The sequence below is a fragment of the Pavona decussata genome, unplaced genomic scaffold, assembly GCF_977016875.1.
Source record: "Pavona decussata unplaced genomic scaffold, jaPavDecu1.1 SCAFFOLD_280, whole genome shotgun sequence".
NCBI classification, from domain to species: domain Eukaryota; kingdom Metazoa; phylum Cnidaria; class Anthozoa; order Scleractinia; family Agariciidae; genus Pavona; species Pavona decussata.
In genome coordinates, this window is record NW_028145681.1 from 93,799 (window position 1) to 114,670 (window position 20,872).

At 42.9% G+C, this 20,872-nt stretch overlaps 1 protein-coding gene and 1 pseudogene across 1 annotated transcript; one reads left to right on the plus strand and one right to left on the minus strand.

Annotated features, from left to right (window-relative positions):
* Positions 1 to 958: 958 nt before the first annotated feature.
* LOC146455271 (uncharacterized) lies at positions 959 to 5,550 on the minus strand. The gene is made up of 5 exons (XM_085094449.1): positions 5,210 to 5,550; positions 4,519 to 4,690; positions 3,951 to 4,171; positions 2,339 to 3,322; positions 959 to 2,203 (listed from the first exon to the last, which is right to left on the minus strand). Exons 1-5 carry the CDS (start codon positions 5,548 to 5,550, stop codon positions 1,978 to 1,980), a joined length of 1,944 nt encoding a protein of 647 aa, XP_084950575.1. The 3' UTR covers positions 959 to 1,977.
* Positions 5,551 to 9,516: 3,966 nt separating this feature from the next.
* On the plus strand, positions 9,517 to 20,801 carry LOC146455272 (uncharacterized; annotated as a pseudogene).
* The last annotated feature ends 71 nt before the right edge of the window (positions 20,802 to 20,872 follow it).

The window sequence follows — 20,872 nt, forward strand, 5'->3', positions numbered from 1 at the left end:
TGACATTGAAATGGGTGGCTCACTCCATGGGTCATCTTCATTATCTGTTATACATCCAAACTATTCAAGTACTCCGAGTTCCTTTCATCAAGATTCATCCCAGCACATGAGCAGTGGTTTACATTCAATGTCTTTTGCATCTCCTTTCTGAAATAATATTTAATTATTGGTTAATTTAACAAGTGTGGTCTGTCTCTTTTCAAGGTGTAATTTATTTCATGTGTGCCTATTACACATTTTTTTATGTCAACTTGATTATCAGTTACTTGTTACAGCGGTGAATAATGCAAAGATGTACATGTACGTGTGGTTTACACTATTATTTTGATGAATATCTCAGTTCAAACACCAGTTGCTGTTCAATGTTTTGCCCTCCATCACCCAAATTTATAACTTCAGTTCAATAACAGCCGAAGTATAGTAGACGACAACAATCTGTTTTTATGTCCTGGACTGGTTGATTTTGGTAGTCATCAGGTTGAAAGATGGAATTCCTAAAAACACCAGTGCAATATCTAGTAGTTGCTGGTGTGTGGACTTATGTAGTGCAGAAAAAGATCAAAAGTAAAGTAGATGTAAGTTTTAAAGTCACTCAAATGTATTTGCTAATAGAATACACCCATGCCTAAACATGGTTGCTGGTACTTTATTCAACTTGGTTGTGTTAATAATGGTAACTCTGAAAAAAATTAATTATGGGTTCATGTAAATTGAATATTCAACTACATTAACCTTAACGTTAATTTTGTTCTTGTTCTTGATAATCCTAAAATGAATGGATACCAGTATACAATACGGGTGATAGTTTATCTTCTGTAGTGAAATGGACTGAATGCATAAATGGTGGCCAAAAAATTATTATTTTGTCCTAGTGCTAGTAGACCCACTATTGTCATTTGCACAACAAAAATACAAATGAAATGTTTCTTTATAGCAAGGCTAGTTGGTCTAATTAGCACAAAGAAAAGGAATGATTCATTGACCACTGTATATGCATTCGGTCTATACATAGTTCTATATTTTAACTTCAACAAACAGTTAAATTTCAACATTGTGGTATTGGTACAAGGTTGCTTGTCTCAAATTATCACATTTACACAGTACCTGAAGGTGGCTTAAACCAGTAACAACAATTTTGGAAGGAATGTCTTATTTTAAAGGATAACTCTACAATCCTGTTTCACAAAATGGCAAGGTTATGGTACCACATAAAATAGCATTAATTGCTTAACAAGATGCATTCATTGATATGATGTAGTAGGTCACCATGGCCACAAAAAACACACCTTAAAGCGCTCTATATTTTGTCTTTAAGCGCTTATATCTCAAAAACGAACCCTGACCCCCAATTTTTATTTTCGAAAAGTAGTTAGCAGCTCATATAGAACTCTCTGTGAAGTTTGAAAAATCCTCTGGAGAGCTTTCAGAAAATGTTTTTTACACTTTGCAGAGAGTTTTATTTAAGTCTGTTTATCACTTTCCAGGAATAGAAATTGGGTTCACCGAGTTCGTTTTTGAGATGTAAGTGTTTAAAGACAAAATATAGGGCATTTCTAAATGGCTCCTTTGTTGCCATGATGATATATTACATCACATAAGTGAGTCCATCTAGTTAAGCAATTATTGGTGTTTGGTATGTGAAACAGTGCTGTAGAGTTAATCCTTCTAATTAGACATTCCTTCCAAATTGTTGAGACTGATTCGAACCACCTTAAGAAGATGTTCATATTCATTCACCCTTCTCTGCACAGATCGGACAATTTGTAGAGAAGGAATGTATACAATTTAAACTAACAGAAACCAGTAGCTGAAAAAAAAAAAACAGTCAATAGTAAATTCAGGAGATCTACCCTTTTGTTTTTTTTTTTTTGCTTGATTGATGTAAAGGCATAAATGCAGATGTACATCTAGTAGGCTTTGTTGTGTAGTAAATGTTTAAGTTTTCAAAAGATGTAGGATTGTGTTTATGCACATTGTTCAAACAATGCCACATTGTCGCCATTGCCAGGGCACAACTCCCTCATTATTAAAGTACTCCTTGAACTCATCCCTTATCTGCTTTGCTCTCATCCCATAATTATTGCTGCACTGGGGATTAAAATCCTCCCAAACTGGAGCAAAAGACTGAGCTCTCCATGTTCCAGGTGTTACATCACCAGTAGCTTCATCTTCTGAGTCAACAAGGGTACTTGATACATCAGACCTGTAGAAAAGTACAAATAAAATGCTTTTTACAAATGGGATCACTGTGAACAGAATGTTATGGCTCTCCCTCCTTTGTGGTTGTTGAGGTAATGTCTATACAGGATTCCTATGGGAGTCTCTAGTTAAGCCTTACCGTAGTAGATTATGGAGGGTAAGTGCTGCCAAGACTATTTCCTTCACTTTTCCAGGCCCAAGTAACATTGGGGAACAAAAGATTCTCCATCTGCTAACGAGGATTCCAAATCCATTTTCAGAAATCCTTCTCATCCGAGATAACCTGTAATTAAAAATCCTCTCCTCAACAGTCATCTTACTTTGAGGATATGGCTTCATAAGATAGTCTGTTAAGCCAAAGGCATCATCCCCAGTTAGCACATATGGTACAGGCATGGCCCTGACTGGGAGTGGTTTAGGATCTGGTAGGTTCAGTGGATTATCTTCAGAACTAAGTAAACTTTTGAGATCACTTCGTTGCCATACGCCACCATCTGATGCACGCCCATTGGCCCCCACATCTGCCCAAAGGCATTCATAGTCACCTCCAAAGATAGCCATCAAAATTATACTGTTATGACCTTTGTAGTCATAATATCTTGACCAAGAATTTTGAGGCTGTTGGATCAAGACTCTCTTCCCATCCAAAGCTCCTATTCCGTTTGGAAAGTTCCAACGACTTTCAAAGCGTTGAGCAACAGATATCCACTCTTCTTGGGTGGATGGTGTCTTCAAGTACCTTGGCCCTAGAATATCAAATATTGCTTGGCATGTCTCGACAACAACGGAGGAAATGCAAGTACGACTTATACGAAAGCTGTACTCAAGCGACTTGAATGTTTCCCCAGTGGCCAGATATCTAAGAGTCACTGCTATTCTTTCATCAGGCCTTATGCTTTCACGCATCAAGGTGTCTTTCTTTTCAATTGCATATCCCACACTGTCCACGAGGAATCGAAATTTCTGCCCATTTACTCGAAAGAACTCTGTGTATGCAACTTCGTCTTCAAGTTCAAGTTCTTTGACCAACTGATGGTAAACTCCTTTGGTTCTTCTTCTTTTTATCCAGTCCCTTGTCCAGACTACTCTGTTTCTTTTCCGAGCATCCTTTTTTTGCCTTCTTCTTCAAGTCCTTCAAACATGTCTACTAATATTAAGACTGCCAACGCTCGTCTCTTCTTATCTCGTGAGGCGGCCATGTTTACATTTTGGACTTTCGCGCGCTCACGGCCAAGGGCATGGAACTGGTATCGAATTATTTTGCGGGAATCTGGTAACAACATTTTGAGACCAGTTTCAACGTTCCCAAACAAGCTTCGACATTTTATGTTACACGGTGCAATGCCTGCTGAAACTTGTTTTGCAGCGCCGTTGCACACAAGTTTCAGCTAAAAGTTTCACTGGTAACGGCGGCTACTAATGGTTTGGCCTGCTATGTGTTTATAGCATCCGACTGAAAGCTAAGCTATTCGTTCGTTAAAAGTCCTTAGTTGTAAACCATCAGACAACCGTTAAACGGCTCCAGTCATCCGTTAGAACAAATTGGGCAACCGTTAGAACTTTCTCTTCATCCGTTAGGCATACTTAGTTAGCCGTTAGAACAAAGCGTTAGCATGCTTTGATCATCCGTTAGGCACAATTAGATAACCGTTAGAACGTTAGGATAAAACGTTAGAATGCTGTGCAGGCCGTTAACTATCCGTTATCTATCCGTCCGTTAGCGACCGTTTAACGGATAAGCGTTAAGGTACGTTTTCCCGTGCACGGTCACATATGCTAGAATACCATCCATATCTTGGACTTCATCCAAAGTAGACAGAACTTCCTGAACTTGTTGTAAGGGGTATTCACTTGACTGAAATTCATTTTCTGGAACCACCACATTGTTGTTTGTTTGTAAACCTGGCACAGGCCCTTCTTCGTCGATACCACAATTGGGTAGATCAGGTTGGTTATTGCCTTGCAATACATCCTGCACAGCAAAATAAACGTGCTTCTGTAGTTACATTCAGTTGTCACAGGGTGGTGATTCCAAGAGCATATTAATTCTTGTAGTGCTTTATTAATCAGTGGAAGGTACACCACATGCACGGACCAAAGATGGATATCACTTAGTGGATTGAACAGTCCATTTCTCTCTAGATACGAGAAAATGTTTACAAACCGACTGCAGACAATTCTATTAACTTCACGCCAAAGACGCTCAAAACGTTGGTTGTGGACTGATGTCCCAGTTATTATGCATCCTGTGTTCAAACCACACCTTTCGAGCATAACACGTGCTACATCTACATTTTCCATTCCCATGTCTGTTCTTACATGAGAGAGAAGGTTGTACTGCTGAACAGCATTAAGAAATGACTGAAGAACTGTATCTGCTTTGTTGTTACTGGAAGCATGCAAGAAAACTATCAAACGTGAATACCCATCAATTCTGCCATGTATGACAATCCTGTAGGGCTCTATCAACTTGTGATTCCCATCCAAATACCTGTATTTGAACAATGTAACATATAGTCCAAATTCAAAAAAGGTGGTGGCCTGGGGGCACAACAGCCTTAAATTTCTAAATTTTTCCAAGTCCCCAAGCGATCCCATAGTTTAGTGCGCACCAACTCTCGACCCAGGCTGCCACTCTTTTTCAAAGTGGCCATTGCAAAATGCATATGTTAGTCTCGACTTAAGTGAATCCCTAATTATTTTATTTTTCTGTTATTTGCCCTGGCCTTGAATAGCGCTTTGCTACCTGAGGGGGAAATCTTTCTGTAAACTTTTTTCAATCCTACCCCCACTAAAACCAAGAAAACCAAAAAATTACCCTCCAAGAACTGAATCGTTTTCAAAAATTACTCCCACCCCTGGAAAAGGTTGTATTTAATATTTTATTATGCCCCCCAGGGGACATAATAAGCGAACAGTTCCTAACTGAAAGTTGTGAGATGAGAGGGAATGTTGGTCTTGGCAGAAAAGAAACGACCTTGCATTTAAAGGGGTAAGAAAGAGTGCTTACCATAAAGCATTCGGACAGGGGACCTTGTAGGTTCTTCTCACAACACGCCTGGAATTTCGTATGGTCGAACTGATTGGGTCAACCCTTATCATGGAGTCACGAATTCTTTCCTGCTGTAGTCTAAGACCACGAGCTCTTGTAGCTCCAAGCACCATATCAAGACCTGCTTGAGGTGTAGCGTGAAGAACACCGGCAACAAGGGTATCCAGTTCATCGTCAGAAATGTGATCAAAATTTTCACCAACAGGCATGTCACATTCTCTTCTTCTTCGTAACGTAATAGGAGAAACTCCAAAATAACGTGCAATGTCTGCCCATCGAAAGCCTTCCTCTCTCATCATTTGTATATGAGCCTCTGTTATAGCATATCAGGGCCTTCCCACAGCACCTGTATGCTCAGTCGTACTGAGAGTCTAAGGAAGTTTGTGCCCCTCAACCACAAATTCGCTTCGAAACGTCAGAGAATCGAGCATCTCTCTGAGAGTTGTTACGGATGCAGTCAACACCTGCAAATCTCAAATGAAACTGCCTTGATCGGGCCTAGATTCCTCTACTCCAGACAGTAAAAGCGTCTATGTCCGTTCGTACTCGTGTAGTCGGCGACACCAGAATTCCACCTGTCTACTTGATTGGTGGACAAATGACTTCAGGCCCCGCGTATCACACGTACAAGGGACTCTAAGAAGACATCAACATTTGGAAGCCATCGGGCGGCCATGTTGTTGACTGGTGTAGCCTCGCTTTCATTCCTCGCGGGACACGGGACAGCTCATTTGCATAAGTTTGCGCGCTAAAATATATGTCGAAACTGCATCCAAAACATATATGTCGAAAATCACATTAAAACGAGGCAACATAAAACGAGATCCCATATGTCGATTTGGACGTATATTTTGTAAAGTAAAACACCTATTGACATTTCGACATATATATTGACATTTCGTCATATATATTGCTATTTCTCCATATATATTGAAATTTCAACATATATATTGACATTTCGATATTTTGAGCCTATTTGACAAGCATAGACAAGATTGCTCTTTTCTTAGCACTGAAATGGTACAAATAGACTAAAAGCTACTAAATGCCCGGCAGTCAGAAATGAAAAGTTTGACTGAAAGTCTCAGAAACGGCGACGTTTTCTGGAGTCAGTATGGTTCCAAACAAATGTTGGTTTTCTAGTCGACGAAATATCCGAGCTTGATCATACCAAATTCGTTGAAAATTTCTGACTGATGGGCATTTTCATAGTCTTACTACCATACTGACACGAAATTTTTGCGACACTTCAATTTCGCGATTTTACTAAGTGTCATTATACTAAAAATTAAAAAAATACAGTTTCGTTCACTTAGTTGCTGTTGCATGCCGCACAACGGTGTTGCGTATCATAAAAACATGACTTTGTAACTGCATTTAAAGCAGTTTAAATGGTAGGTCATGTTGATTATATTGTTTAATTGCGAGATATATGGGTATACAAGCAAATATGCGATGCAAACTCTCGGACGAAATCGCGATATTTGGGATGAAATTGCGAAAATTAAGTAACTAAGATTTTAAACTTTCCGCATATTTGCAAAATTAAAGTGTCACGAAAATTTCATGTAGTGAGGTATTTGAGAACATGCACGGCTGCTGGGGATATAGCCACCCACAGCGATATATAAAAAGGCCGTGATTTCATCGAACGGGATTCAAGCTCGTCTGGCAAGCATGTCTGTGCCGAAAACGGAACGAATGCTTGTGATGCTTATATAGTAGCCTATAGTCTTTAGACTTTTTGCAAGCCCCGTGCTGTTTATGTAGTTGACAGCCGTTTTACATTTCTGTCTCAGGTAAAACAATAGGCAAAGAGTTTGATATAAGAAATAGGATGCCTGTGATGCATTAAGTTGAGCGTAGCATGCAGCACAGGGAACCCCGCAACAACCATATACTCATTGCCAAAAGGTCCTTTAATTAACCTTAAAACAAGTCAAAAAACATTTTGGGTCGATGAGATAGAAGTAGGCTTATCAGTTTGTGCTCTAGGCCGTCATTTGATCTTGCCAAAGAATGTCAAAGAACCGCAATTAAATTGTCCCTATATAAGCTTATGTACACGCAAGGTATCATAATGCAGCAAGCTCATGTTGATGCTTTTATATTTCACAGGAAAATCGCCTGTAGGAGGAGCGTCATTTTTAAGAGCTCTGCTTCCAGGACGGCAAACCCGTTTAAACCCACATATATTTGCCAAGAAAAAGTTGGATCAGCAAGCCGCAGCACGTAAGTGAATTATGCAATTATATTATAGCAAAGTTTACAGTATTCAAAAGTTTTTGTAGACTTGCACGTGTGCTGCACGACTCTTCGGTAAGATGTTTGAAGTCTTAAAAAGAAGCGCTATTTGTACAGTAATTTAATAGCTCTTCAGTTGATCCTCTAATAAAGAAGCATGATATTTGTGTACCAATTTATTAAAGCTTCAAGTAATTAAGTTTTACTATTGAAATTGTTGGTAATAGAAGCGATATTTGTACGAAAGCTCTTTAATTACCAAATCAGTCCTCTTAATTGAAAAGAAACAATATTAATTCTATTTTGCAAATAGAACTGTTACTGATGTGCGGTTCATATTATTTCGAATAAAAAGGTTTAATCTTAATTATTGTTGTTTTTTTCCTGTCAACCAATAAAAGGCTGCAACACCGGCTAGTATTTTTACAGCTTCGCAGAAGCGATCTCGAGCTGGCCGCCTGCGAGACTGCCGGGATCACGTACAATACAGCAAGCCCGAAATTCTTGTCAGTCATCACGTTCCTTTCACCACATGTTGATTGGAAAGTCTTGTGGTTGCCTTTCTCTCTAGACAATTTTAGACATTCCAAGACCTTTTCTCTGGGAAAACCTCTTTTGAAACAAATGTCTTGAGAATGTCTAGTCTCGAGCTAAGAATGTCTAGCTGTCAAAATGTTTAGAAATGTCTTGCATTTTCGCTCAGAATATAGATCTTTCTAGGACGTTTCTTTGAAAAAGGCCGCCAGACCTAAACAAGACTTTTCAAAGACTTTATTCCAGATCTAGTCAAGACATATTTAAGATCTATGCGTTTGGTGCGGGGTGGGTTCCAGTGTCACATCAAATGTGGAAAAGTTACCCCAAAGCAATTCAAGCTAATCTTAAGTGATGGCATTTCGACCTGTAACTGCCCAGCTTGTTTACAACAATCTGAGATTGATTACAGCTCGAGCTTGGCCACATCATCGTCACTTCCCTTCGCCACTGTGTCAGATAAATCATTCACAGAACTGTATAAACTACCAGACGATATATATGACGTAACTACAAACGAAGAGGAAGAATGCGGCTCTCATTTATCAAACCTTGTTCGACAACTGGAGACGTGCTCAAGTAAGGACCTGAGGGTGGCTCATTTAAATGTCTGCAGCCTCAGAAATAAGATCAAGGAATTAAAATGTCTACTACCCTGGTTCCTGAGGCCCGTTATCCAAATAAATGGGAGAATATAATCCTAATAAAAAAAACTCGGCAGTTTGAGGCACCCTGAGATGGGCCTCTGGTCACACGAACCGGGAACCTCATTTCTATGTGAGAAATCAGTTCAGGAATTGAACCGCGTTGTTGATTGGTTTGACAAAAGCAACAACAACTGTGATTGGATAGTTAAAACCGCAGCTTCCCGTGGGACTTAAAACCGTTTTTGTCGCGGAAAATCGGAGATTATGCGAACAAAACAACTACTATGGCAGCGAGCGAAATAGAAAGCGATTTCTCTTGTTCCTTTCAAAATGCAGTGCGATACGCGTTAGATTCCAAGTTTAAAGAAATTCAAAACCTGAAACCAGAAGAAGCGTTGTACAAATTTATCCAGCCGAATGATGTATTTTTTTTAAATTTTTATTTAACAAACAACAACAATTTATTACAATATTAGTTACCCACAATTAGCAAGGGTTATTCGAGGTGGGAAGCATTGATAGGAGTTTGCTTTTTGGTCGCGGGTCGAGGGTCGAGGGTAACTAGTCAAGGGTCGAGGGTCGAAAAATTATTCAAAATTATTTTCAAATTATTTCTGAACTTTGTCAACTCAAAAGTTCGCAGACTCGTGTTTACTCGAGTTTCCCGTGCCTGTTTTTGCCGCATTTGGGTCATATTTTTGTTTGTCAAAAACTCACGTTTATACATTCCCACGGACTCTCCGGCGTGCTGAGCATCAGAATTCGGCAAGCTAATTTTGGTTCAATTATCAGTTTTTCCCGGCCGCGAATTCGAATTACAGCAGAATATTGAATATTTAGCGCCATTACTCGCATAGTTTTATTGTTGTGCATAGTTCACGCTTTAGTTCACACCATAGTTCGCATATCTCTATTGTTACCTTGGTTACCTGTTCGCTTCGCGAGTGAGTTAGTTTTGCATTTTGATTCTCGGTTGAATAAACGTGGACGCTCGTTCGAAGTTTCTGCCTTAATCATTGGCGTGGTGGCAGCGTTTCGGTTCAACGGACCCACAAAAGACGTCAAAGTGTTCTTTTCGCCCCTTCGATCGATTGTGTCTGAATTTCGTGAGTTTAACTCTTCAAGATGACTTCCCATAGAGCGCCGAAACAGTGGTCGCTAACCTCGAACGAAACAATTACTTCAATTGAGGCTTGGGAGAACAACCTTAAGTATATTTTGTCCCTCGATCCTAATTTTGCAGATTTTCTTACCGATGGTTCGTCCTGGGGTAAGAAAACGAATGCTTCGCCTCTTCGCGGTTTCTCGAATGATCCTGAATCTGTTCCTGCGACCCGAAGAAGAACTGCAGCTCAGAAGGTGACACATCTGGAAATGATGCTTGGCCAAATAGCGAACTATTCTCCAATTATTTCTAGGAATTCCATCGTTAAGAACTCAACTTCTATAAACGGCGTTTGGCAAGCGATCCGACAGCATTATGGCCTTCAGTCCACTGTTTCACGGTTCTTAGATCTCGCGTATATTTCTCTGAAACCTGAGCAACGTCCAGAGGATTTGTTCCAAAGCTTGATGGCCTTCGTTGAGGATAATCTTCTCACAACTTCTAGCGGTATTACTCATCACGGTGAGGCTCCTGTAACCGACGAGGAACTTTCGCCTTCTCTAGAAAATTTTATCGTGTTAACTTGGCTTCGTTTGCTACATCCAAACCTTCCTCGGCTTGTTAAACAGCGCTATGGTACTGAGTTACGTTGCAGAACTCTCGCTTCCATGAAACCGGAAATTTCCCAAGCACTTGATTCACTTCTCGACGAGCTTCACACCAGCGATGAATCTAAAATCCTCCGCTCTGCTTCTCAAACGGAACATCGCGCATCGTTTGCTTTTACCCGTCGCAGAGGCCCTCCCAAACCGCGACCATTGAAGGTGTGCCCTCTGTGCCAACAGGCTGGACGCCCCAATTCTCACTCTCACTTCTTGAGTAATTGCAAGTTCTTGCCTGAGTCTGACCGCCTTTTCATGTCTAGAATTCGACAAGTGGCTGGCCTTGACGTCGATATAAACAGTTGTGATTGTTTTCAGAATTCCGACCCAGTGGAGTCTCCAGTTCCCCTAGACACACCCGTGATGCAGAATTGTGGCCCTGGTGTCCTTCCTACAATGGAATCAACTGTTTCCCGACGTGTTAATATATCCCAGTCTCCGTTTCTTCACGCCTTTTTTCGTCACCATCCTTTACGTTTAACTATTGATACTGGTGCTGAAACGAACATGATGAGGGCTTCTCTAGCCAAACACATCGTTGCAAAGGTCACTAAAAGTACCCAGACCGCCCTACAAGCTGATGGTCGTACTCCGTTGTCCGTGGTTGGTGAGACCCGTCTCCAGCTGGTTCGCCGTGGCAGATCTGTTATGCTGGAGGCCCTCGTTGTAGAGGACTTAGACGTGGATATACTTGCTGGGACTCCCATCATGACTTCAAATGACATAGCTGTTCGCCCTGCCAAACATGAGATCATTATTGCTGGGTGTGATGTAGCATCTTATGATTCTTCTCAGATCTCTCAAGCCCATCACGCTGTTAGAGCCTGTCACCTTCTACGTGCTCCTTGCGCCAACACTACTGTCTGGCCCGGTGAGTTTCTTGAAGTCGACGCCCCTTCTGAGTTTCTTAAAGATTCTCCACTCGCCATCGAGCCTCGTACTGACTCAGTCTCATCTAATCACTGTAAACCTTCACACGCATGGCCACAACCCGTCATTGTCCAAGCTGTCGGGGGTAAACTGAGACTTCTCAATGACACTGATGAGCCCTTACTGATTCGTAAGAATGATCATTTCTGCCAAGCGCGCCTAACCGTTCCTGATCCTGCTTCAGATCCTTCTCCGGTCGAAACTTACCCGGCACCGAGTATGCTAACGGCACCCCTCCTTACGCCTGCCGAGTCAGTGTCAGTAGATCCTGATGGTTTATTGTCCTCCTCTCAGAAAGCTTCTTTCAACTCTCTTCTGAAGGAATTTCAAATTGTCTTCGATCCTCGCATCCCTGGTTATAACGGAACAGCTGGTCCCATCGAAGGAATTGTGAACATGGGTCCTGTAGAGCCTCCCCAGCGCAAAGGCCGCATTCCACAGTACTCGCGAGATCAACTTGATCTGCTCCAGAGCAAGTTCGATGAACTAGAGGCTCAAGGTGTCTTCCGCCGCCCCGAAGACCTGAAGGTTGTTGTCGAGTACCTCAACCCTTCTTTCCTGGTGAAAAAGAAAAATGGTGGCTTTCGCCTGGTCACAGCCTTTACCGATGTAGGCCGTTACAGCAAACCTCAACCTCCGCTAATGCCGGACGTAGATTCCACCCTTCTAAAGATTGCCTGCTGGAAGTACATCGTGGTCTCCCATCTATCCAAGGCTTTTTATCAAATTCATTTTTCAAAGGATTCAATGAAGTATTGCGGCGTAGTTACCCCTTTTAAAGGGGTCCGCGTCTACACACGTTGTGCCCTGGGTATCCCTGGTTCCGAGACAGCCTTAGAAGAGTTGATGTGCCATGTCCTTGGCGACCTCCTACAAGAAGGGTGCGTTGCTAAGATAGCCGACGACCTTTACTGCGGCGGGGATACTCCTCAAGAGCTCCTCATGAACTGGCGGAAGGTCCTTTCCGCTTTAGACCGCTGTAATCTGCGCCTTTCCCCCGAAAAGACCGTCGTTTGTCCTGCCTCCACCACCATTCTCGGTTGGATATGGTGCCAGGGCTCTATCCGTGCTTCACATATCGTGTAGCTGTTCTAGCGTCGTGTGAGCCTCCCAAGAATGTTCGCGGTCTCCGCTCCTTTGTTGGTTCCTATAAAATGCTAGGACGAGTCTTGACTGGCTGCGCTAAGTACCTCGCTCCTCTTGAGTCTCTTGCGGCTGGCCGCCAATCTCAGGACACAGTGACCTGGTCTGATGAGCTCCTTGTATGTTTCCGCTCTTGCCAAGAGGTGCTTACTTCCAACAAATCCATCACCCTGCCAAAGCCTGAGGATCAGCTATGGATCATAACCGACGGTTCCGTCAAGATGAGTGGAGTTGGCGCCACCCTCTATGTTCTTCGCAACCAGAAACTGCATCTCGCCGGCTTCTTCAGTGCTAAGTTCAAAAAACATCAAGCCTCCTGGTTGCCCTGTGAAATAGAGGCTCTGTCTATTGCTGCCGCTGTCAAGCATTTTGCTCCTTACATAATCCAAGCCAAGCCGAAGTCTTATGTCCTAACTGACAGCAAGCCTTGTGTACAAGCCTTCGATAAGTTATGCCAGGGTCAGTTTTCTTCCAGCCCTCGTGTGACGTCTTTCTTATCAGCAGTTAGTCGTTACCAAGTCTCACTGCTCCACTTAGCTGGCTCTGCGAACCACCCTTCTGATTTCGCCAGTCGAAACGCCCCTGCCTGTGATGTCCCCTGTTGCCAGATTTGTTCATTCGTGTCAGAAGCTGAGGACTTGGCTGTTCGCCCTATTTCTGTTCAAGACGTACTGTCCGGACAGGCCTCTCTGCCCTTTACAAGTCGTGCCGCCTGGCTTCAAACTCAATTAGAGTGTCCGGATCTCAGACGAGTTCACTCTCATCTTGAGCAAGGTACTCGTCCCTCAAAGAAATTGACAAACATCAAGGACGTCAAGCGTTACCTGAACTCAGTCTCCATTTCTCGTGACGGTCTCCTTGTTGTTAGACAAGATGAACCTTTTTCTCCGACAAGAGAGTGTATAGTCATCCCTCGCTGTCATAGATGGCTTTCTCACCGCCTTACATGTGAAACTGGACCATCCTTCGCGCCACCAGATGAAGCTGGTTACCCAGCGTTACTTCTTCGCGTTGGACCTTGACAAAGCCCTGGACCGGTGCTCCCAGTGTTGCCACCTGAGCTCTTCCCTGAAAAAAGTTCCCTCCAGCCTCGTTGAGCAGTCTACCTCTGATCCTCCTGACGGTGTTGGTATATCCTTCGCCGCGGACATCATAAAGCGCTACCGTCAGTTGATACTTGTCGTCCGCGAGACTACAACCTCCTTCACAGCCACCTGTTTATTGGATGATGAGCGGCGCGAATCAATTCGTAACGGTCTTCTCCGCTTATGCCTTGAGCTGCGTCCCCTGGCTGGTCCCCCTCCCGTCGTAAGAGTAGATCCCGCTCCTGGCTTTTCCGCATTGTCAAGCGATGAAACTCTTTGGCAATATGGTCTTGCATTGGAGGTCAGGCGTATCAAGAACCCCAATAAGAACCCTGTGGCTGAAAAGGGCATTGCCGAACTTGGGGACGAACTTCTACGCATTTGTCCAGGGGGTGGCCCAATCTCCCCCCTTTCCTTGGCTGTGGCGACCGCTAATCTCAATACCCGTATCCGCAACAGAGGATTGTCTGCCCGAGAGATGTGGCTTCAGCGCGACCAGTTCACTAACTGGCAGATTCCTGTAACGGATCTCCAGCTTCTCAGAGAGTAGCACTCCTCACGCCTCAGAAACCACCCAGTTAGCGAGAGATCCAAGGCTCCTGGGCGCAGTCCTCCCACTTCACCGTCTGTTGAAGTAGGCGATTACGTTTAAATTACCTCTGACGGCTCCAAGAATCGTGCTCGTGATCGATATCTCGTGGTTTCTGTTGAGGGCCTGTGGTGTAATGTGCGGAAGTTTACCGGTTCTCAGTTGCGTTCTACCTCTTATCGCGTCAAACGGTCTGAGTGTTATCGCGTTCCTGAGCACGTTGACCCCTCGTTCAACCTCTCCCGTCGTTACAACGCCGATCCCTATTGTGAAGATGTCGCCGTGGAACCTCGTGATGAATGCTTTAATGAGGAAACCAATCCTGTTCCTGTACCTCCGCCCCCTCCTAGCCCGTTTGTCCCTGTGGTTCCTGTCGAGCTCGCTACACCTCCAGATCCTCAAGCAGCTGACACTTGTTCAGATTCCGAGCTTTCTCCAGCTCCGGAGGGAAACGCTCCCCACTTCGCTACGGCTGGTCCTCTTGCAGATCGAAGAGACTCTCTTACTCCACCCCTGTCAGACGATTTTAGTGTTCCAGTCTCCGAACAAACCTCCTCCTCTGCTAGTTCCGGTCCACGCAGGTCCAGCCGTTCAACTCGCCGCCCCGCTTATCTTAGTGACTATGTAACTTAGTTGTGAACTGCGTAATTAACTTCCGTTTTTGTTTGTCTCCTTAAGCTGTGCTACTTCGCCAGTGCGCTGAGGATTTTACCCATTGCACGACTGTCATTTTTCCTGTAGTTTAGCTTCGCTTTGCTTTGTTGTTCCTTTTTTTTCTTCATTTGTAAGCGAGAGGAAGAAGAAGTCACGCCATTACTCGCATAGTTTTATTGTTGTGCATAGTTCATGCTTTAGTTCACACCGTAGTTCGCATATCTCTATTGTTACCTTGGTTACCTGTTCGCTTCGCGAGTGGGTTAGTTTTGCATTTTGATTCTCGGTTGAATAAACGTGAACGCTCGTTCAAAGTTTCTGCCTTAATCATTGGCGTAGAGCAGAAACCCCTAACGTTTCAGTCGCTCATGAAAAGGTTAGACAGATAAAGCCCTGGATTTCAGAGGATATTCTTCAGATTCTAATAGCTTTTTGTGCCCACAAGATTTGAATGTAGCGGGGCAGCCACATTGTCTGGGCGTGTTGCTTTGATTGACAGCACCAAATGCAGTTTCCTGCTGTCAAAACCCCTGTCTCGTCGTTCCAGCTTTACTTGCTCAAATACCGGGACTCATCTTCTTGTTCTGTTTGTTATCGTGGCTATGGAATCATTTCGCAGTCGATTGAAACAGAAAGGCTCTATTGTCTCCTTCAATCCAAAAGGAGATGGAAGCTGCTTTTTTTCAGCAGCTGCACACCAGCTGAAACAAGACGGTGCGTGCTTAAAGGAGGCGACCTTCGAGTATCTATTAAGTCATCGTTTTGATGTAAGTATTTTCATTGTTAGTCATTACGAGCAAAGAAATAGATAGGAAAGAATAACGTAACGTCAGTTACAAAAGCGCAAGTCAGAAAGGTTGTAGCTAGCTTTTTGCTGTACTTTGCATTGTTCGCGTTTTATGCTTTATTGATTACGAACTCGACAAAAGTTGCCTGTCAGTGATTAAACGTTATTACACTGGTCTTACCTAACTACATGACACTCAGGTGAGGCAAACTAGTCTGACCAGAGTGCAGGGTGTGGAGTAAAAGTTGAATACGGAGCCCCCATTAGAAGACTTGAATAAGAGCAAAGGAAACGCAAAATGACAAAGCGGGGTGCCAGTAAAAGCTGAATAATACTACCGACCCGATGTAGGTGGATTTGAATACGAACTCTTTCCGTACTCGTTTTACTTTTATATCCCAGACCGTTGGCCGTTCAATTACGCCTCGCTTTCTACAGACAAATTGAATAAAGAACTAAAAGAGTCGCAATTGAGAAACCCATGAAAAAAGGAACAACAAATGGCGGACATGACGTGAAATGTTTTGCGCTGCTTCCAGACGGGAAACCACTTACTATAATGTACTTTATCAGCTCATCAGTCAAATATCAAGAAATAAATATTAGTTCGACAAGCTATTCCCCTCGCTTAATCAAAAATTTAAATATCAACAGCATGCGGGGAACGACCGTCTTGGGTTCGTCTGCGAGGAGGACTTTGCAGACAAGAAAAAGCCCATTCAATGGGAAGAGGCCATCGTAAAATTACAAGACGAATTTGCGACCAACATGGTAATCCAAGCATTCTCGGATGTGATGCATCAGGAAATCATTGTACTCGCTGTACACGGGGTAAGACGATTGTTAATTAAAAACAAGAATACCGTCAAGATAAGACAATTTGTCTCCACACACATTTTCTGAATGAATGTATAGTTCAAAAGGTTTTTCACTTATATAGAACATATTAAAGAATATGTTAGTCACATTTATTCACGTAATTCGCGAAATTAAAGCCCCGGCCAAACGGACTTGCAAGTAGCCCCATTTTGGACGCGTTTCAAAAAAGCTATTTCAGTGCAACCTTGCAGTCGCGCTAAAGAGACCAACTTGCGTTGCGTGGTCAAATGGTGAAAAACTTGCGTCTACTTGTGTGTGGATTTTTAGCTCCATTAAAGTGCAAGAAAGTCATCGCAAGTCTTCCCAAGTACACGCAAGCAGGCGCTTAACGCGCCGCGAAAATTTCGTGTAACAAGAAGCCCTTTACAAGCAACCTCGTTCCCTGGGTCTCTCTTTTGCCTTGTAAGTGGCTCTTTGTGACATCATCATTGACGTCACAGTCTATCTACCACACCATCCATTAAATGAAAAAAATGCCACTTGGGCTTTCTGTGCCCCTGTGATGTCATCACGACGTCACACCTCACTCCACCACCCAATATATATGGAATAAAATTATGTGAAAAATACATTATGCGCATGCCTTGACCTGCTGCCTGGTCTTCCTGTGACTCCACCGCCTGGGTATCTTGTGCTCCTGTGAAGTCAACTTAAATATGCCTTGGCTTGCCACTTGGGCTTCCTGTAACTCCAGAAACATGTCTTGGCTTGCCCGGGCCAAGAGCTGACGACGACGACCACGACCATTTACCAAGAATACAGGGTAATTTATGAAGTAATGCCTGACGGGCCACTTAATAAGGCATTAAAAAGTATTTTATTATTTACAGGGAGAGGAGGATTGTATAAGAACAGTGAGGCCAAGCTCAGGGATATGTTTTGGCACAATATTTTTGGGGCATACTGGCGATGGTGACCATTATGTGGCTATTGTCCCTACAAATACAGTAAATAGATGTTTCTAATGTTTCGAATGTTCCTGAAGAATACCTTGGGCTGATACAAAACATATACCATACCATATCATATCCATAACCAGGGGTGACTTGTCTGATCGGAGGGGGAGTGAAAATAATATGCCATGCTAACGAGTTGACGCAAGCACGATACACCTTTTTTACAGGGTACCGGCAGTTATGCTGATGCCACAAAATTGCCAGCCAGTACCTCAGATGATAATTTAGTAGTTGTCGAGAGGAAGACGGCGGTTTCGAAAAAAGAGCGGTTATCACCAAAGAAGTCTCAAGGGAATGGTGCCTTTAATCAACACTCCTGGAAAACGGTCTGTCCATTAGATTAAACTATAAATTTCGTTATATCGCAGTCATTTAACGAGGCCGGGGAGCACCCCTGTGCACTGAGGATTCCCCACAGGATTTCAACAGTGAAGCCGGGGAACCTTATGAGGGTTGGGTTATTATGGAACGCACTATAGCGGAGTTTCTAGGCAGTACCTAAAGTTCTTATTTAAGAGTTTTACAAATAAAATTGAACAATTGGTAAACGTGCCTTGCATAATTCTGTAAAATCCTGTTGATCCTTTTTGATCATTTTTTTTTTCAGACACAAAGGAAGAGAAGGCGGCAAATTCCTGAAATGGAATGGTGGGGCGACGAGGAATTCAACCCTGGAGTTCCTGTTTGGAGGGGCGAGCCACAGGTAGGGAGAGTTATTTCAATACTGTTAAGAGTAATGATCTTGACATCCATCTTGATTCTACCCAGTAAAGATTTGGACCCTGGCTAGAGTATGGAATGGGAAAAGAATGCTTTTTATTTCCATTGATGTCAGAAATTTGAGAAAATTGCTTTTTTTTATCCCCAGTTTCATCTTTTTTGTAAAGATGATCGGGAAGAAATCATTACCATTTCAGAGGATTCAGCCGACGAAGATAGCACGCCAAAGGAATCGAAACGACTTGAATGCGGCTAAAAGGATTAAAAGACGGCGTAATTCATCGGTACGTTTCTCGTGGCATGACATTAAATAGTAAAGTAGCGATAAAGATACAAAAATACTGAGAACGATAATAATGCAACTGTCTTGTTTTCCCTATTATAGAAAGAAGACAAGGAGAAAGATGTTGATTTGATAGATCTGACCTTGTCGTTTGACAAGCTTAGCTCTGCTGAAAACACACCAACAAAAACAGAGCAGAATCGTCGTCCTTCAAATGCGAAAGCCAAGGATCTATTCAATGACAAATCAAGGTAAAAGGAAGTACAATTATTAATGCTAAGAGGGTGAAGGAAAAAAATTCGAGTTTAAATCGCCATGATTTAACATGACTTGCAATCTAAGGCAAAGTTGGGCATTCAGAACTAACTTTGGTTGCAAGAAAAGGCGCTAGAAGTAAAATAGCAATTAACTCTGATCTGTTTATGACTTAAAGCATTTAAGATTGTTATCGTCAGCGTTATTGTTTCAGTACCACGGTATGCCCTGATGATCCCTTAAAAAAAGAACCAGGGAGTGATTCAGACGAAGAATTGCTACGACCTGCCTTCAGGTAAAACTGTTGCAAATTAAAATTTCAGCCAGCACATTAATCCTGTTGTGAGAGTATCTCATAGGAGGAGGAGGGGTAGAGGGCGAGTACCGGGCCTCTACCTTTTTGTAATTTGCTGGCTAAACGAGGCAACAATGTTGCGGAAATAGTTTGCGCTAGCCCATGTTTCCACGATGTGTGGAATATTGGAAAGTAACATGAGAAAAGGGTGAGATTCCCCTTTAGCCCCCTCCACCTGCTGTCCCCCTCCCGCTGCGCTTAACCCTGAAAATGCCGAATTTGTGCACGGAAAACCACATTTTGGGCCTCAATTAGCAGTTTTCGGTCGGTATGGTGTCTATTTGTAGCGAAATGGGTAAAAATGCTATTGGCACAAAAAAGATAAATTTTCCTTTAATCAAGAGTGAAATAGAGTTATGTCTACCCAGGGGGCTCATAGAACGGAATAGACTTGTTAAAGTAACAATTTCCTCAGCTGCCTTAGACTGGATATGAAAGTCAGAGTTGTTGATTGCAGCTTTTTGGAATACCTAGCCCCTGCAATCCAGTTCATTTAGATGGATTGTTTTAGTTTACTGGGTCATGGATGGTCATCATACAAAGTCTATAACTTTTTTCCCATAGTACCTCAGCAGTCTCAGATGACGATCGCAAAGACGAAAGTTCACTTCAAGCTTTAATTAAAAGCAGGTATAAAAATTTAAATCTGTTATATGCAGTGTGCGAAGGTATCTTAGTTATCATAATAAATCAGTGACTGTTTACCACATTGGTAATCACACATGCCCTGTCAAAGACAGCCTCCGAAAAAAGGACATCACGAGCATCGAACAGATTATACGGAATCAACCAAAAATCAAGCCCTTCGAGGTACAGTCGGCGTTCGTCATGTTCGCATTTCAACAGCAAATGGATTGGAACGCTGTCGAAAGAGAGGCCAGTGCTGTATTGGATAAGAAACGCGTATCCAACATGAAACAGAAACTGAAGAAGGATATAGAGCCGTTTGGCCACAACTTTGAGGCGGTTGTCCCTTTTAAAGAGTATGCAGATAAAAAAGACCCCTTATATGTGTACAAAATTAATGACAGGAGGGGAAACCCGAACATGCCATCCTTTGTCTTCAAGACGAGCACGACGAAAATGAAAATGGCATTAAACATGGACAAAAATGGGGACCATTTTCTGAGCAAAGAATTTTCTTTTTTTGACGGAAAAAGGAAACCGTGCAATGGGTTTATCACACTAACAGCCAGTGTGTATCATCCCTTGCTGCGGAAGCAGATACCACTGGCTACAATGGAGGCAGAAACCGAGGACACCGTAAACGTCGAACTTTTCTGGCGTTTATTTAATGAAGCCTTCAGGAAAATGGCCGGTTCGGATCGTGCTAAATTTAACCCAATAGGTTGGTGTAGCGACATGGCAGGCGCTAATTTAGCAGGAATTTCAAAGGTTTTTGGGGATGACGCCGAAATCAAATCGTGTGAGTTTCACTTCAAAGACCACAGAAACAAAAAAGCTCAAAAACTTGACAGTGAGAGCAGTGACGAGTTCAAACAACTGTGTGACAGGCTGTTACTATGCACAACCGTTGCTGGATACCAGGCCGCCAAATCTCATATGGACTTATTTATGGGGGCCGATGATAGCAGGGCTTTCCTGACAAGCTGGGTATCGTGGTGGCATGAGTGCCGTCGGTTCATTTTCCGTGCATTCACCAACCCCAGTGCACCGCAAATAAACCAGGCTGAAGTGATTCACGCTGGTTGGGCTCACTGAGACCACCAAAATTTGTCTCTAATGGACGTGTGTCAAGCAGACACACGAGACGCTTTGTTGCTTGATGTGGA

Bases quoted from the DNA above. Each gene is read 5' to 3' on its own strand.
- LOC146455271 (XM_085094449.1), bottom strand. From the start codon at position 5,550: ATGATGAGAGAGGAAGGCTTTCGATGGGCAGACATTGCACGTTATTTT. The intron at 4,691-5,209 runs GTAAGCACTCTT...GTTCAAATACAG, and splicing joins CCCTGTCCGAATGCTTTATG to GTATTTGGATGGGAATCACA. The intron at 3,323-3,950 runs GTACCTTAACGC...AAGGACTTGAAG, and splicing joins GTGACCGTGCACGGGAAAAC to AAGAAGGCAAAAAAAGGATG.